The 18,199-nt window shown below is 39.2% G+C and overlaps 1 protein-coding gene across 4 annotated transcripts; it reads left to right on the top strand.

The window, feature by feature from the left end:
• Positions 1 to 106: 106 nt before the first annotated feature.
• On the top strand, positions 107 to 16,457 carry si:ch211-93n23.7. 4 transcript variants are annotated; one of them, XM_073919181.1, is made up of 8 exons: positions 823 to 920; positions 2,529 to 2,614; positions 3,647 to 3,703; positions 3,894 to 4,148; positions 6,394 to 6,458; positions 10,226 to 10,271; positions 15,922 to 16,026; positions 16,143 to 16,457. In XM_073919181.1, the coding sequence occupies exons 4-8, from the start codon at positions 4,002 to 4,004 to the stop codon at positions 16,251 to 16,253; spliced, it is 474 nt and encodes a 157-aa protein (XP_073775282.1). In that variant the 5' UTR covers positions 823 to 920; positions 2,529 to 2,614; positions 3,647 to 3,703; positions 3,894 to 4,001; the 3' UTR covers positions 16,254 to 16,457.
• Positions 16,458 to 18,199: the final 1,742 nt, after the last annotated feature.

Here is an 18,199-nt window from a genome sequence, read left to right as displayed (position 1 = left end):
TGTACGATTTTTTAAAAATGTTTTTCTTCAGGGCATTTATTATCACCAGTTGAAACGTATTCAGAGATGCTGTTTTAAATTGTAAAAATAAAAAAAATCTGTGTTTTTGAAACGAATGTAGACAGCTGAAGTCTAATTCATTTAGCCTGACATGTTTACTGTTCCAAAATATTTCAAATGTTTCTCAAAATAAAATACTGTCTTCAAAAAGGAAAAAAGTCTTAGTTTTTACCCAGACACTTAAAAATAATATATTTTAGAGCAGTAATCACAATATTGTGAAACTTATATTTTTATCCAAGGTTATCATACCTTCAGGATCTTCAACCGGCCCATGCCTACTCTTAATTAAATTTGCTCTTCTCGTCTGGTGAACATGGTGTGCGAAATGTAGTTTACTGTAGTTAGCTTATTCATTTGAACATGGTGTGCGAAATGTAGTTTACTGTAGTTAGCTTATTCATGTGTCTATGACTATTATAATATTATTTTAGTCCAAAGACAACAAACCAATAAAGCATGACTGTTATTTATGCTATATGGCATTGCTGAAGTGCACTTGTTTAAGTAGACAGATCCGACAACAGTAAACACTGGTCCTATCAGCTGCTTGTTGGAGCATGTGTTCCTGGTGTCCCAGCAACAGAAGAGTAACTCCCAGATGGCGTACAATCTCACTGAATGTTTAAAATAAAAGTCAACTCACTAGGTGTGTGTGTGTGTGTGTGTGTGTGTGTGTGTGTGTGTGTGTGTGTGTGTGTGTGTGTGTGTGTGTACAGTTGTCTTGATTAATAATTTAAAAACTTTTCGTACCTAAGCAACGCTTTTTGTCGTAGTGCTGTAATTAGGTAACCATGAACGACAGAATTATACCCGCAGGAAGAGAGAAAATATTACCCAAAGAAAAAGGCGTAGATGAGGTAAGTTTTCACATTTAATGTGATGAATATTGATGCATAAAATATTTAGTTACTCTTTAAAAGAATGGTCCATTGTTAACAAGTGGAGACACGCAAAAATCTGGTCAGCCATGGAATCGATTGCTGTAATAGCTAATAAAGACTTTTTATTCATTTTTGAGAAGCGTGTAAATAATTTTGGACATGCCACTTTGTGTTCAAATGTAAATAAAAGCTTTTTTCCCCCCCAATTGTCTCAAATTTCAGAACCCTGATGTCAATTTTCAAAACTCTACACACTAAACTCTAAACTACTTCTAACACAGGCTCTCCAGTGTTCAAAACTCAGCATGCTGCGTTCATTTGTTCAGAGAAGTCCTGCATTTGCAGCATCATTGGTTTTATATTACAGGAACACAACTTTAGATCACCAACACACAAGATGCACATCATTTCAATAAACAGTCTTTAACAATAATTAAATATTGTTGTTTAAAATATGATACAGGTTTCATTATGGTTTAGATGTAAGGGAACAGTACAGACAGTGGATGCACTGAACTAGTTTGATTGATCTCATCATAATGTAGTTTTACTGTAATTTTTTCCTGATATAGAAAGCAGATATATGGCATGATATCTGGCAACATATGCAAATTGCAATTGGAATCCACATACTGCATATAAAATGTCAAAATATTCAGTTATTTGCCAAAATAGTGCAAAAATGACTATTTACATTCTTTTTAACCATATCACACACACACACATACACACACACACATGCAAAACTTTTATAAATAGTTTTTAATAGTAATACAAATTACATCTAGTTACCTGTAACTTTTTGTAGGTGCATTTAAGGATATTTTGTCATAATTACATTAACATAAACTCCAACTATACTTTTTTTTTAACGTGATGTCTGTGGGGAGAACTGCACATTGGCTTCTACCATCAACATCCAACGATGATACATTTCTCTACATATCCATGCATGCACCTAACTTGACACTACTGATTTCTGACTGACACCTTTTAAATATTTAAAATGTTGTTAAAGTTGTTTATTTAATCAATTGTTTATATATATTATATATTTTCATGTCGGGGCAACATGGTGGCTCAGTGGTTAGCACTATCACCTCACAGCAAGAAGGCCGCTGGTTTGAGTCCCAGCTGAGTCAGTTGGCATTTCTGTGTGGAGTTTGCATGTTCTCCCTGTGTTCGCGAGGGTTTCCTTCAGGGTTTCCCCAACAGTCCAAAGACATTCGGTATAGGTGAATTAAATAAACTAAATTGGCCGTAGTGTATGTGTGTGTATAAGGACAAGTTAGTGGTTCATTCCGCTGTGGTGACCCCCTGATAAATACTGTGAATTCTAAAGTATTCGTCACTTAACTTTTTCCACATTTTTTGGTTTGGAAAAAAATTTTTTTTGAAATGGTTGCAAATTTATTTAAAAAATAAAAAAGCTGAAAAATCACATGTACAGAATTATTCACAGCCTTTGCTCAATACTTTGTTGATGCACCTTTGGCAGCAATTACAGCCTCAAGTCTTTTTGAATATGATGCCACAGGCTTGGCACACCTGTCTTTTGAAATTTTTGCCCATTTCTCTTTGCAGTACCTCTGAAGCTCTATCAGGTTGGATGGGAAGTGACGGTGTACAGCCATTTTCAGAACTCTCCAGAGATGTTCAATAGGATTTAGGTAAGGGCTCTGGCTGGGCCACTCAAGGACATTGTTGTCCTTCTGAGAGTCCTGGTGGTTCCAAACATCTTCCACTTACGGATGATGGAGGCCACTATGCTCACTGGAACTTTTAGAGCAGCAGGATTTTTTCTGTAACCTTCCCCAGCCCTGTGCCTCAAGACAATCCTGTCTCAGAGGTCTACAGGCAATCCCTTTGACTTCATGCTTGGTTTGTACTTTGACATGCACTGTCAACCCTGGGACCTTATATAGACAGATGTATGCCTTTTCAAATCACGTCCAATCAACTGAATTGACCACAGGTGAACTCCAGTTAGGCTGCTGAAACATCTCAAGAATGATCAGTGGAAACAGAATGTACTTGAGCTCATTTTAGAGCTTCACTGCAAAGGCTGTGAATACTTCTGTACATGTGATTTTTCAGGTTTATTTAGTTTTAAGAAATTTGTAACAATTAAATTTTTTTTTTCACATTGATGAGGAAAATGATGAGGAAAAAATTTGTTTAATTCATTTTGGAATAAAGCTGTAACAAAAAATGTGGAAAAAGTGAAGCGCTATGAATACTTTCTGGATACACTGTACACACCACTCACACACATATCCATGCTGAGTCTTGTTTCCTTGTAGTGAGCATTACAAAGCAATTTCCTGGATTGTCTATGACCTTGTTTGTTTTATATCTTTATGTTTATGCTTGTTTTGCCACCTACCACAAGAACTTGCCTGTTTAGCAGTTACCCTTTGGATTATCTGCATGCAACCATCTGTTCCTGTTTTGAACCTTACCTGTCAGACCATTCCTAATAAAAGCTGCATTTGCATCCTACCCTTGTTGATACCACTCATTACACGGGGAATCTTTTCATCTGTCACCAGTGTGCAGCATCCACTTGGATGATGCAACAGCAGCCATTTTGCACCAGACCACACACCAGAAATTGATTGGTGGAGAGTGATGGAACCTATTATAATGTACATTATAGATGCATACAGTCGTTTAAAATTATTATTTTTATTATTTTGCAGAAACAGAAGGAACAACTGTACACTGAAAGAAGCAGTTGGTGGAGAAATACTATTAAGGTAGGTTAAATTTTATGCAAGACTTCTGCCTAATAAATATGGCCTGTTTTGCAGGACACATGGAATCAGCTTGTACATATTTTGGTGCTCAAGTTAACAAATAACAGCTTTCACACAGGCTGCAAATACAGCAGTAAATCATATGAGGTGTGAATCATGCATAAATGTAGTCTTCTCTTTCTACAAACAGAACTATCCTATTCCTGGTAGCTACCACATCCGAGACTTCTTAGAGGAGACAAAACTCAACCCTGTTCCTAGGACATACAGCTTCAAAGGGCCTGGGCGAAATACCCTCATGTCCACCATGGGTCAAGGGGAAATGCTATTACCTGGGGCATATAACTTCACCAACTCGACCACTGAGGCTCTCCGGTGCCAAGCAACTTACTCTTTCAGAAGCTGTCCCAGACCTGACAACTACACTTTAGGCCTCAGGGATAAGGTCAGTCAGTCACAACGAACAGGACCTCATTCCAATCACCTCACTTCAAATGACCCTCAAAGAGGTTACCACATTAAGACCAATACAACATTCAGATTTATACTATACCATCTGTTGTTTATTTGCATTATGCTGCATTTTTTGTTACTTGAGGCTAAAAATAGAAGCTAAATATTTGTATAACAGTGGCATAACAGTCAAATATGGTTGAACCTAGGATCCAGGAAGAACAATGTGTTTTTTGTCCGGGCTTTGGCACACTGGACCAGTTCTATACACTGACAAGGGTGCTTGAGGGTTCATGGGAGTATGCCCAACCAGTCCACATGTGTTTTGTGGACTTCGAGAAGGCATTCAGCTGTGTCCCTTGTGGCGCTCTGTGGAGGGTGCTGTGGGAGTATAGGGTCAGAGGCGCTTTGTTAAGGGCTGTCTCGTCCCTGTATGAACAGAGTAGGAGCTTGGTTTGCATTGCAGGCAATAAGTCAGACTTGTTTTTTAGTGCATGTTGGGCTCCGGCAGGGCTGCCCTTTGTCACCAATTCTGTTCAAAACTTTCATGGACCGGGTCCCGTTTGGGGACCCCAAAATATTTGCAGACAATGTTGTTCTGTTGGCCTCTTCGAACATGGACCTTGAGTATACAGTGGAGCGGTTTGCTGCCGAGTGTGACGCAGCTGGGATGAGAATTAGCACCTCCAAGCCCGAGGCCATGGTGCTCCACTAGAAAAAGGTGGTTTGCCATCTCCTGGTTGGAGGAAAGTCCTTACCCCAGGTGGAGGAAATTAAGTATCTTGGGATTTTGTTCCCGTGTGAGGAAAGGATGGAGCATTAGATTGACAGGAGGACCCGTGCAGCGACAGCAGTAATGTGGTCAATGTACCGGTCCGTTGTAGTAAAGAAGGAGCTGAGTTGAAAGGCAAAGCATTCGATTTATCGGTCAATCTACGTTCCTTCTCTCACTTATGGCAATGATTTTGGGTTGTGACCGAGAGGACGAGATCTCGGATACAAGCGGCCGAAATGAGTTTCCTTTGCAGGGTGGCAGGGCGCACCCTTAAAGACAGGGTGAGGAGCTCTGTCACCCGAGAGGAGCTCTGAGTAGAGCCACTGCTCCTCCACATTGAGAAGAGTCAGCTGAGGTGGCTCAAGCATCTGTTTGGATGCCTCCTGGATGCCTACCAAGGAAGGTGTTCCAGGCATGTCCCATTAGGTGGAGGCCTCAGGGAAGACCCAGGACACGCTGGAGGGACTATATCTCTCGGCTGGCCTGGGAACGCCTCGAGATCTCCCGGAATAGCTGGAAAAAGTGTCTGGGGAGAGGGAAGTCTGGAGTTCTCTCCTAATGCTGTGTTCACACCAGACGTGGAACGCGCGGATAAATCGCAAATAGCCGCGTAAACATTTGAGGTTACTCGCTTCATTCGCGCGTCAAACCCCTCTTCATTCGCGTGTCAAAATCACTTCAGAACAGACGCGGATTCGCGTGATGGGCAAGGCTTCTGTCTGCCCCGTGACTCTAGCTTCATAGCTAAAGGGCTAACATGGATTTTATGACGAAAATAACAGTGTTTATGTGCTTTATGAAGAATGTTAAACAGCGTCGATACGTTTAGGACGGTGTCTGAGTCCACTGCATCCTTTCAGAGGTGCATCCAGCTCTTTAAGCTCATAGACTCCTCCAGAAACTGAACCTGGCTGATGGAGGTTTTCAGCGGTGCTTCTGACTGAGCCCAGCCCAGTTCGATGAACTTCTTGTTGGTGTCTGCTGGGGGATTTCCCCTGGGACACCGACAACAGGTGATACGTCACAATCACGCCCCCACAAGAGCAAGCTCATGATTGGTTAACGCGGCGCGTATGTCCGCTGAAGTTCAGATTTTCGAACTGGAGTGATTCGCGCGAAACGTGCATTAAGCACGTCAAACGCGCAAAACCCTTAATTCGTGCCACGCCATTCGCGCCATGTGCACCGCGCAATTCTTGTCATTCGCGCCACGCCATTCGCGCGTATCGCACCGCAGGATGTCTATTCGCGCGTTTGCATTGACCTAACATGTAAATCACTCGTGCTCGATGCGCGTGCCGCGCCTGGTGTGAACGCAGCATAGACTGCTGCCCCCGCGACCCGGCCCTGGATAAGCGGATGTAAATGATGATAAATGATGATAAATGGCTCAAAAAAAGATACTTCCTAAGTATATGACTAGGTGTGTCAGTTGATGTATCAGTGTTTGTGTGTTTAACAGGATATTAACCTCTCACCTGGTCATTATGATATTACAGAGAAGCCAGTCTCCAAGTCACCCTGCAAGTGAGTAGACTTCACACTCAGCATGTTTTTATAAACTCAGACAACTCAGAGTCAGACAGCATCACAAACTGAATGTCAGAAATGTTTATCCGTGGTTTCCTTTGTAGTTGTTATTATTTAGTATACAGTGTAATTCAATACATGGAACAGCAATGATGTAGGGAAGGACTTGAATGGCCTTGAGTCATTGTGAGAGAGTTTGTGACATTTTCACATTTGCTCAAAAAAAAATTTCTACAGTGATTATCAAATCGGTGTAGCACGGTGGCACAGTGAGTAGCACTGGTAATGGGTTGCAGCCGGAAGGGTATCCGCTGCGTAGAACATGTGCTGGATAAGTTGGCAGTTCATTCCGCTGTGGCGACCTCAGATTAAAAAAGGGACTAAGCCGAAAAGTAAATTAATAATTGAATATTTATCAAATCCATCCTCAGCAAAACCCCAGAATGACATACGTAATCCCACATATTGAATCACATTGAACAAAAATAATAATGGAGTCTTTAGATGCTATCCCCGGCTTCACAGACAAGGCTTGAAGCAATAGTTTCCCTTAAAATGTATATGCACTTACTATTTACTTACCCTTAAGTGGTTCCAAATCCTTTTGAGTTTGTTTCTTCTGTTTAATACAAAAGAAGATCTTTTGAAGAATGTTGTAAACTTGAATTACAAATGCTATGGCTACAAGTCAAGGTTACAGCTTTCTTAAAATATCTTCTGTTGTGTTATATCCCAATATCCAATATTCTAGTTTAATAATATTTGATGTCATAAATAAAGGCTGCAAGGTGGCGCAGTGTGTAGCATGACCGCCTCACAGCAAGAAAGTCGCTGGTTTGAGCCTCGGCTAGGTCAGTTGGCGTTTCTATGTGGAGTTTGCATGTTCTCCCCGGGTTTCCTCCATGTGCTTTGGTTTCCCCCACAAGTCCAAACACATGCACTATAGGTGAATTGGGTAAGATAATGTTGTCCGTTGTGTATGTGTGTGAATGAGTGTGAATGTTTCCCAGTGATGGGTTGGATAAGTTGGCGGTTCATTCCACTGTGGGGACCCCAGATTAATAAAGGGACTAAGCCAAAAAGAAAATGAATGAATGAATCAATTAAAATCTTAATATAAAGTAATATAAGTATGAGGTTTTGTCTAAGCCCCGACTATGACACCAGGCTTACTGTATTGACCTTATTCTGCAATGCTGAAGTACACCTTTTTTCTGTGACTTGTTTTACATAGCATTACATTGCATTACACGCAATAAAGTTTCTTGTATACCTAGTAAGAACTTGATTAGCTGTTAGGGTGTGCCTAATTGAAGTTGAAGCTTAACTCTGCAGCCCCCCAGGACTGAGTTTGGGCTCCCCTGTTTAATGAGACTGGAAGTCTTGAGCCAATAAGTTCCAATAGCTGTTCTCGATTGTACATGAAGAACAAGGTCAATATTTATTGTTTACAATAATAAGCTGACATTATTTTGAACCTAATTTTAACTTCTTAATTAGCAGGATTTATTACTCTACCACTTTTCAAGAGTTCACACTTAGCTGATGATTGATTATAAAGCTTGTTTGTCCTGCTGTCCTGGGAGAGAGCCCTGAGCTCATAAGATCCTCAAGCCTGGGGCTTCCTCCCGTTTGCAAGGCGAGAGGGGAGTTTGAGCTCAAGTAGATCTCGAGAACTCCTCTGCTGTAGTAGCAAATAAACAGATTGCTATGCTAGTGATTGCTATGAAGAGATAACTACTTACTGAGTGCATGTCTATGGTGCAGATTTGGATCAGTCAATTAACTTAAGTTGCTTGTTTTCAGAAGGTGAGAGGAAACCGGGGAACCCAGGGATGAGCACGGAGAGAACATGTAAACTCTACACAGAAATACACAGTATTCTACACAGGCAACAGTGCTAACCACTGGGCCACCGTGCCACCTATCTAGGAAAGGAGGAGTAGGAGTGGAAGGGGAGATTCTTCAAAATGAAGATGGCTGTTATATGGAACTTAGGGTATTTATAGTGGCTCAGGAATCGACTGATTGGTGAATCATAAATTGAATAATGCAAGACCGGCTGCAAGCAATCATAAGCATGTGATCCTCTCGAAATTAATTTAGAAATAAACTTTACTTATGATGTCACTAACGACAGTTCTAACCATCGTGGCTTCAATTATGTATGTACAATGCAGAACTTGAGAAAACCTTTTGGTTTTAGAAGTCAAAGGCTGCTGTCGCCTTTTGCTTACCAAATTTTGGTTGAAATTTATTACATGCAGCTGAAAAACTAAAGAATTTATTATTTTTAAACTTCTGTAAATTTATTCAGCTGCTAAATGCAATTTTACAGTGGTATAAAGGTCTTTTACATCCCTGTGAATGTTGCATAAGTGCATTAATGTCAGCTAGTCCCACTTTATGTTAGGTGTCCTTAACTACTATGTACTTACATCAAAAAAAAAAATACAATACACTTAATGTGTTTATAATGTATTCGAGAACACTTGTGGTGCTTTTGTGTTGGGATAGAGGTTGGGTTATGAACAGGTTTGGTGGTGTGGGTAGGTTTAAGGGTGGGTTAAGGTGTAAGGGATGGTCAACAGTGTATTTACAAATGTAATTAGAAAAGTTAATTACAGATGTAATTACACACATGTATTTAATCAAGCATAAGTACACAGTAAAAAAATTGTATGTACACAATAAGTACATTGTATCAAACTATTAAGTCCTGTGTAAGTACATATTAGTTAAGGCCACTTAATATAAAGTGGGACCGTTTTATTCTTTCTTAAAATAAATTGTGCTAAAATTCAAACGTTTGCAGTGCAAGCACAAATCTCAAGTCTCAGACTGATTTGACCAGGGGTGTCCAAACTCGGTCCTGGAGGGCCGGTGTCCTGCTGAGTTTAGTTCCAACTTGCTTCAATCCACCTGCCAGGAAGTTTCCAGTATGTCTAGTACGGGTTTGATTAGCTTGTACAAATGTGTTTGGTTAGGGTTGGAGCTAAACTCTCCAGGACACTGGCCCTCCAGGACAGAGTTTGGACACCCCTGGATTAGACCAAGGGTGGCCAAACTTGGTCCTGGAGGGCCAGTGTCCTGCGTAGTTTTACCTTCTTTCAACACACCTGCCTGGAGCTTTCTAGTATACCTAAAAAGAGCTTGATTAGCTGGTTCAGGTGTGTTTAATTGGGGTTGGAACTAAAATATGCAGGACACCAGCCCACCAGGACAGAGTTCGGGCGGCCCTGCATTAGACCAGTAGAAGAAACCTTATTGTGGGTGCCCTGCTGAAAAATCCAGCTTAACCAGCCTAAGCTGGTTGGCTGGATTTAGCTGGTTGACCAGGCTGGTTTTAGAGGGGTTTTGGCCATTTCCAGGCTGAATTCCAGCTATTTCCAGCCTGGTCTTAGCTGGTCAGGCTGGGAGATGACCAGCTAAAACCAGCTTGACCAGCCTAATCAGGCTGGGAGCCCAGCCAAAACCAGCTGCGTCCAGCTTAAACCAGGCTGGTCAAGCTGGTTTTAGTTGGTTTTAGCTGGTCCTTTTCCAGCCTGACCAGCTAAGACTGGAAATGGCTGGAAACCAGCCTGGAAATGGCCAAAACCCCTCTAAAACCAGCCTGGTCAACCAACTAAAACCAGCCAACCAGCTTAGGCTGGTTTAAGCTGGATTTTTTAGCAGGGTGGTGTTTGATCTTTTTGCTGACTCTTCCTTTTCTCCTCTTTGACCATTTTATTATCTTCTCCAATAACACTCATCTCTTATTGCAGACATGTGATGTTCCGATCAGTGGTACAGAGAGTCAGCTTTCTCCCGGTAAGTTTCAGCGTGAATATCAGTAACTTACCCTTTATGCATACATTAAAACCTCCTTTACCCCAGGATGTTTTATACAGCATCAACAATCATGTGTGCACCTTATGCACTCCAGTGTTGGCTGGTTATTTGAGCTGCGCTGGCAGCTGTCTTGTGCTGACAGAACAGAGAAGATGCTAAATCCTCCTCTGGGTCTCATTAGGGTGAACATTAGGGCTTTGTGTAGCTGTTAGAGAGTGTTGTTTCATGTACGACAAGTCATTTGTCAAAGGTTAAGTAGCAACGAAACCTCAAACTTATTCTTAAGATAACAGATCAACAGCTTTCACAGCTTATGCCTGGGAAACAGAAGATTTTTAGTTTCAAGTGAAGTCAGATAATTAGCCGATTTGTTATGTACAAACAAAAAAACAAACAAAAATTTTAGGCGAATGAACGATTCTTATTTTCGGTGGTGGACATACAACCCCACATTAGAAAAAGTTGGGATAGTATAGAAAACTCCTCAGATAGCATAAGAATGTGGGCCACTTTAGGCAGTTATGCAGCACTGTTGGCATTCTCTCGGCCCAGACATAATGAATGTGTGCAATGGCAAAGGGTAAGGTAAAGATTCAAATTCATATATGGGCCATTTAAAGCGCACATAGGTTACCCCTTTTTCATATTTATTATAAGTCTTTTGGGTCCCCAGAATGTGTCTGTAAAGTTTCAGCTCAAAACACCCATCAGAGTATTTATTATAGCTGTTATTTATTAAGTGTCTGTATTATAGCTGGGAAAAGGTTGTTGGTGTTTTTTTGCACTGGGCCTTTAAGGCGAGTCATCCCCACCCATCCCGCAGACAAACACACACACACACACACACACAGACACATAGCGCAGACACACACGCACATACATAGCGTAGACACGCACACACACACACATAGCACAGACACGTAGCGCAGACACACACACACACATACATAGCGTAGACACGCACACACACACACGCACACATAGCACAGACACGTAGCACAGACACACACACACACATACATAGCGTAGACCAGGGGTCACCAATCCTGGTCCAGGAGGGCCGGTGTCCCTGCAGGGTTTAGCTCCAACTTGCCTCAACACACCTGCCTGGGTGTTTTAAGTATATCTAGTAAGATCTTGATTAGCTTGTTCAGGTTTGTTTGATTAGGGTTGGAGCAAAAATCTGCAGGACACCGGCCCTACAGGAACAAGTTTGGGGATCACTGGCGTAGACAGTCAGACACACAGAGACAGTGAGAGAGACACGCGGCTGTGCTGATGAAGTGAATGTCTGTACTTCATTACACACGTGCACACGTTTTAAAACATGTTAAACTTGTAAAACTCACTCTTGATCACGTCTGATGATGATTGATGATCCTAGCAAACTGAACAGACCTTTTATTCCCGGTTGCTTTGCGCTCGTCCTGTCTTGTCGATATGAGTATATGCATGACTATGGAGACATGTTAATGCCCGCAGCTGTCAATCAATATTGGTGGGCGGGGGGACCGCACTCCTACGTAAAGTTGCGGTCGATCTGAAAACCGCTCCAATTGGTCCACCGTTTTTATATTGTTAAGTTTGAAAAAAAAAAAAAAGAAAAAAAAAAGGACTGGTTGTGTTTATTTCACCCCAATATGACAGTATATACACTGTACTTAAACACATGTATGTCCAAACAGCTTAAAAAGTAGATTTCTCACCATAGGTGCCCTTTAAGGCAAAGATTTGGCACTTATGGCCAAATGTAATCTGAATGTGAGCCTAATGTGGCCCATGTGGCAAATAAAAAAATTTGGCGCAAATGATGGAGGACAAATGTGGGCCACAGTTGGCGAAAATGTGGCATAGTCATTTAAGGGTAATCTGGGTCTAAACTTAAAGTGTCTCACACTTGTAAGTGCAAATGTGGCCCAGTTATCTTAAGACAAATGTGGGCCACTTATGGCAAATATATGGCAAAGTAAGCTCTGGCTATTGCGGTTGTAAGCCTAATGTGGCCAAGAGAAGATATGGAAAACGTGGCCCAGTTATTTTAAATAAGAACCCACTGTGACGCGGGTGTCACAAACAATTGCGATCATCTGGAAAGGTCTTTTTAAAGCAATATTCCTCATTTTCAACTTGGGAAGTCTGAAAGTGACGTATAAGTAACATCCAGGTTCAGTCACGTGAGAATGTTTGCATTTTTTGTTGTCATGGCAACATGTCCAAAATGGTGGACTGTGTGGGGAGCACACGTTGCAGTGTCAGCAATTTATAGAGATATCTGTTTTTATTACTAAAGGTATGTTTTGACCCATTTAACTATTCTAATGTTTTAATAACACATCCTAGATTACACTAATCGTGATTTTAATATTGTATTAATGTCTTTAACAAACTGATATAAATCAAGGTACGAAGATATTGTGGTGAAAAAATTGTCACATCGGGCTGTTAACCTTAAAACAGTAGATGGAATTTTGATGTTAGCCACATTATTTTGAAAATACATCAGGTTTTATTAAAATACATTTTAAAAATGTCAGTTGTATACAGTGTTTCGGTAATGAGAAGAAACCATAAAAATAAAAAATCCTGTTAATTTAAAAATAAATGTTATTTCAGACTCTCAAGTAACTCCACATCACTGTTAATAATCCCTTTTCAAAAATGTCAAAATGAATTTGCCTTTTTGACAGAGTCAATTTTACAGACTGTGGCGGTAATGAGATTTTTTATTACTTGTTTTGGAAATTATGCTCAAAAAGGTACTAAATGATATGTATATATTTTTAAATTAATGTTGACAAATGCTCCAGACTTTGTTTCAATTATCTGCAAAAACAAAATTTAACTTAAACATTTTTTAAAAATTCATGATTAAAAATTTTTAAACTACGTTGTCATCTGTCAAAGGTTAAGTAGCAACGAAACCTCAAACTTATTTTTAAGATAACAGATCAACAGCTTTCACAGCTTATGCTTGGAAAAACAGAATATTTTTAGTTTCAAGTGAAGCCAGATAATTAGCCGTTTTGTTATGTACAAACAAACACAAACAAACATTTTAGGCGAATGAACGATTCTTATTTTCAGCGGTAGACATACAACCCCACATCAGAAAAAGTTGGCATAGTATGGAAAACTCCACATCACTGTTAATAATCCCTTTTTAAAAAATGTCAAAATGAATTTGCTTTTTTGACAGAGTCAATTTTACAGACTGTTGCGGTAATGAGATTTTTTATTACTTGTTTTGAAAATTATGCTCAAAAAGGTACTAAATGATTTGTATATATTTTTAAATTAATGTTGACAAATGCTCCAGACTTTGTTTCAATTATCTGCAAAAACAAAATTTAATTTAAACATTTTAAAAAAATTCATGATTGAAAATTTTTAAACTGTTTTCGTATTTACATATTTGTCACATTAGGAAAAATGGTAACAAACTGCTCAATTAATTTAGCTGATTAAATTATTTTAGTGTTCTATATTTTCTACTGCTCATTTCAAAGCATATGTTAACAAAAATAAAAATTAAATAATGACACATTAAATATATTGTTACTGAAATGTATTTTGAAACTATTTTATAACTATAAGCTGTAACAAGATGTTTATATCATATGGTGGTCTTATATTAAGGTTGTAAATTTGAAGTGAGAATAACATGATTAGATTCAGGAAACAATTTGATGTTCAGAATGCACAAACAGAGATGACAGTGAGTATGAGGGACGTGACATTGGCTCGAATAAAGACATTGATGACCCTGATTACACTTCAAGTATTAAAAACATGGAGGATGATGAATGAAGTGGATCTGATTTAGACATTAGCAGATCAAGTGATCTAGATTTAGAAGCTGCACAGCCAAACATAAACTCTGGCCTGCAACCAGCAAGGGTAACAAAACTTTTTCTTGGAAAAAGTTGAAACCCACGAGTGGCCAAGTGCCACACCTCCAGACAATCTTCACACACCCCTGGAGGATTTCAGAAAGTACATAACAGCAGAAATGTTCGCGTTACTGAAGGAACAAACACATTTGTACAGTGTGCGACAATCTGGAGCTCAAAAAATTGTTAAGTCCACTGTTAAAGAATCGTAAATACTGGTTGGAAGCTATCTGCGCATTGGTCTGAAACAGGGGTCGGCAACCCAAAATGTTGAAAGAGCCATATTGGACCAAAAAAACAAAAAACAAATATGTCTGGAGCCACAAAAAATTTAAAGCCTTATATAAGCCTTATAATGAAGGAAACACATGCTGTATGTATCTATAGTAGCTATATTAGCCTACTATAAAAATGACTAAATTGGCTACAAATACATAATGAGCCTTCATGATTAAATAGCCACTGAAATCAGGTGGTTGGTGTTTATTTTGTTGTCATTAAAACACTTCAGCACAGTCTCTTGTCTTTTAGTGTTATTAATTTGATCATTTCTTCTTGCGGCCCATCAGAGTTCACATACCTGCAAAAAAACGCGTTGAGTATCGGTCACATCACAGGCAATTGAGTATGCTGGCACTGAATTAATGTCCTTGGTTTGCTGATTGGTGATGTTACCTACCATTTTAATAGCCCTTTCCTTCACTGTCTTAGTGGAGAGAGGTATATCTTTATTTTTTTTGTGTTTTTAAAGTTTGCAAATAGGTGTTCTAATATGTCATACCCTCTTTGAACGGTTTTCCATGCTTTATTATCTCCTGGTTTGTTTACAACAGCCACCTGCCTGGCATCCCACCCTGCTGATAGAAACCTGTGTTGCAGGTTATGACGCAAATCTTCGTTGACAGAAATGTTGAAATTAAATATTAATTCTACACACTTTGACAGCATTTGAAAACGTTAAAAATGTTTGTCCTCCTATAGAAATCATATTAAAACAAAAAAATATATTAACCTCCCCCATCTTTTTGCATTTTCAAACATTTTTGAAAAAGCTTCAGGGAGCCACAAGGGCAGCGCTAAAGAGCCGCATGCGGCTCTAAAGCCGCGGGTTGCTGACCCCTGGTCTAAAACAAAATGCCAGAAAATCGTGCATACTGGGATAATTACACAAGGTGTTCCATGGTGGCTGACAACATGTGCATGTTTAACATGTTAACCTTCAGTGTGAGGTAGTTCATTCATTCATTTTATTTCGGCTTAGTCCCTTTATTAATTAGGAGTCACCATAGCGGAATGAACCGCCTTCTCATCCAGCATATGTTTAACATAGCTGATGCCCTTCCAGCCACAACCCAGCTCTGGGAAACACCCGTACACACATTGCATTCATAAACGCATACACTACGGGCAATTTAGCTTATTCAATTCACTTTTACCGCATGTCTTTGGACTGTGGGGGAAACCGGAGCACCCGGAGGAAACCCACGCGAACATGGGGAGAACATGCAAACTCCACATGTTTTTTTTTTTTAAAGTGCACAGTGAAAGTGGATTGTAATTTTGATTAAATCCAAAATGACAGACGAAAAAAAAGTATTACAGAAGTTCACAGGACAGTTTTTGGGTAAACTGTTCTAACAGATTGCTAATTCAATTACATCCTTTTGTTGTATTGATTAAAATATTCAAATCTCAACCTTTAAAATTCTTTTGTTTTGTTGAATTTTTTATGTGTTCAGAAAGAGGGACCAGCACCTGGACATTATAACCCAAGACAAAGCACAGGCACTGCAGTAACCTCCTGCTTTAGGTCAACAGTACCACGTCTATATAGTGTGCACATGGTAAGATTTTACCATCCTGCATTTACAACAGCAAAACCAGTGAATTGAATTCTAAATATTACAGAACTACATGTGTCGAGTAAAATTTAACTGAAACCTTTTTGTTTTTTTAAAAGGGAACTCCAGGACCAGGTACATATCAGCTCACCTGGCACAAAGGGCAGCGGAATAGCACTGACATTAAAATGAACAAGACCCACAACCTCCTTTTCCGCAGCATACCTTGAAATTTCCCCTCCCTTTTGCCTTTGGGTTTCCTATAATTCTTAATATCATTCATTTTTCTTCAACTTAGTTCCCTCAGTCATCAGGGGTCGCCACAGTGGAATGAACTGCCAACTTATCCAGCGTATGTTTTAAACAGGTGTGTTTTCAGGTGTATTACTGTATATTTTATGCTAGTTTGAATTCACAATAAATGAAATTAGATGAACTTAAGTGTTTTTGACCCGGTTATTTCTTACAGCTTTATTCAAATCATTGTAAAATAAAAACCCTTCACATGTCTTGTGAAATGTATGGACAAACATTTATTCACTCATTTTTTTTCCCTTCAGCTTAGTCCATGATTAACTGGGGTCGCCACAGCAGAATAAACTGCCTACATGTCCAGCATGTTTTACAAAGCGGATGCCCTTCCAGCCGCAACTGGGAAACACCCATACACTCTCACATACTCTTACACTATGACCAATTTACTTTATTCAATTCACCTATACTGCATGTCTTTAGATTGTGGGGGAAACCGGAACACCTGAAGGAAACCCACGGCAATCCTCACAGAAACGCCAACTGGCCCAGCCGGGGCTCGCATCAGTAACTTTCTTGCTGTGAGGCGGCAGTGCTAACCAGTAATAGTAACATTACCTTTGATTTATACAATTTTAATGATCTTTCTGAAATTTAGTACTTTAAACATAATTAGGTAAATGTTGAATTCATATAAACTTTAAATGGAAAATAAAATAAAAACTATAAAATTAAAATCTAATTCTTTACAAATTATTTCATATCTTTAATAACAATCTTTGTGTACTTGAAAAGCTTATTAGAAACTCTGGTTTCTTGTGTTAAAGTATACATTTTAAAGTTAAAATATTTAGACACGTGAAAGCGGATTCTCTCAAAAAAAATCTTAGTGGCTTTTGATTTCTTTAATATTTTGCACATTTTATTTAAATTACGACAGATCCAATTCTTGCATTTTGTCTGTGCAGTTAAAAATAAAAATAAAAATAAGGTCACTGTTTTGAAAATGTGTGTAAGCCATTGGAAAAAAAAACAAACAGTAAATCATTTCAACTGAAGGTGTGGAGAGGTTTTATTTTAGCTAGAAAAAGTAAAATAGCCACTGGAGTAACCTATTGACTGTTTACTTACACTTTAAATTGTCAGTTTGCACACACACACACACACATATACATATTTATATATATATATATATATATATATATATATATATATATATATATATATATATATATATATATATATATATATATTCATTCATTTTCATTTCGGCTTAGTCACTTTATTAATCAGGGTCGCCACAGCGGAATGAACCCCCAACTTATCCAGCATATGTTTTACGCAGCAGATGCTCTTCCAGCCGCAACCCATCTCTGGGAAACATCCTTACACACACACATACACTATGGTCAATTTTAGCATACCCAATTCACCTGTACCGCATGTGTTTGGACTTGTGGGGGAAACCGGAGCACCCGGAGGAAACCCACACGAATATGGGGAAAACATGCAAACTCCACACAGAAATGCCAACTGACCCAGCCAAGACTTGAACCAGCGACCTTCTTGCTGTGAGGCAATCATGCTACCCAGTACACCACGTCACCTTATATATATGTATATGTGTGTGTATATATACACACACACACACACACACACACACATGTATACACACACACTATATACACACACACACACACACACACACACACAAACACACACACATATATATATATACACACACACACACACACACACACACACACACACACACACTACACCATATAGTGTGTCACACTATACCCATATATCACACGTATCAGACTTACAGTGATACAATAAATCATTTTAAAGCATTATATTTTCTTTTAAATATGGCAAGCCGTTTGCACATATAACTAATAAGATCTTTTACTAATAAGAC

The sequence above is a fragment of the Danio rerio genome, chromosome 13 (assembly GCF_049306965.1).
Source record: "Danio rerio strain Tuebingen ecotype United States chromosome 13, GRCz12tu, whole genome shotgun sequence".
NCBI classification, from domain to species: domain Eukaryota; kingdom Metazoa; phylum Chordata; class Actinopteri; order Cypriniformes; family Danionidae; genus Danio; species Danio rerio.
The sequence above is the reverse complement of the archived record's forward strand: the minus strand, read 5'-3'. Positions and strand labels throughout refer to the sequence as shown.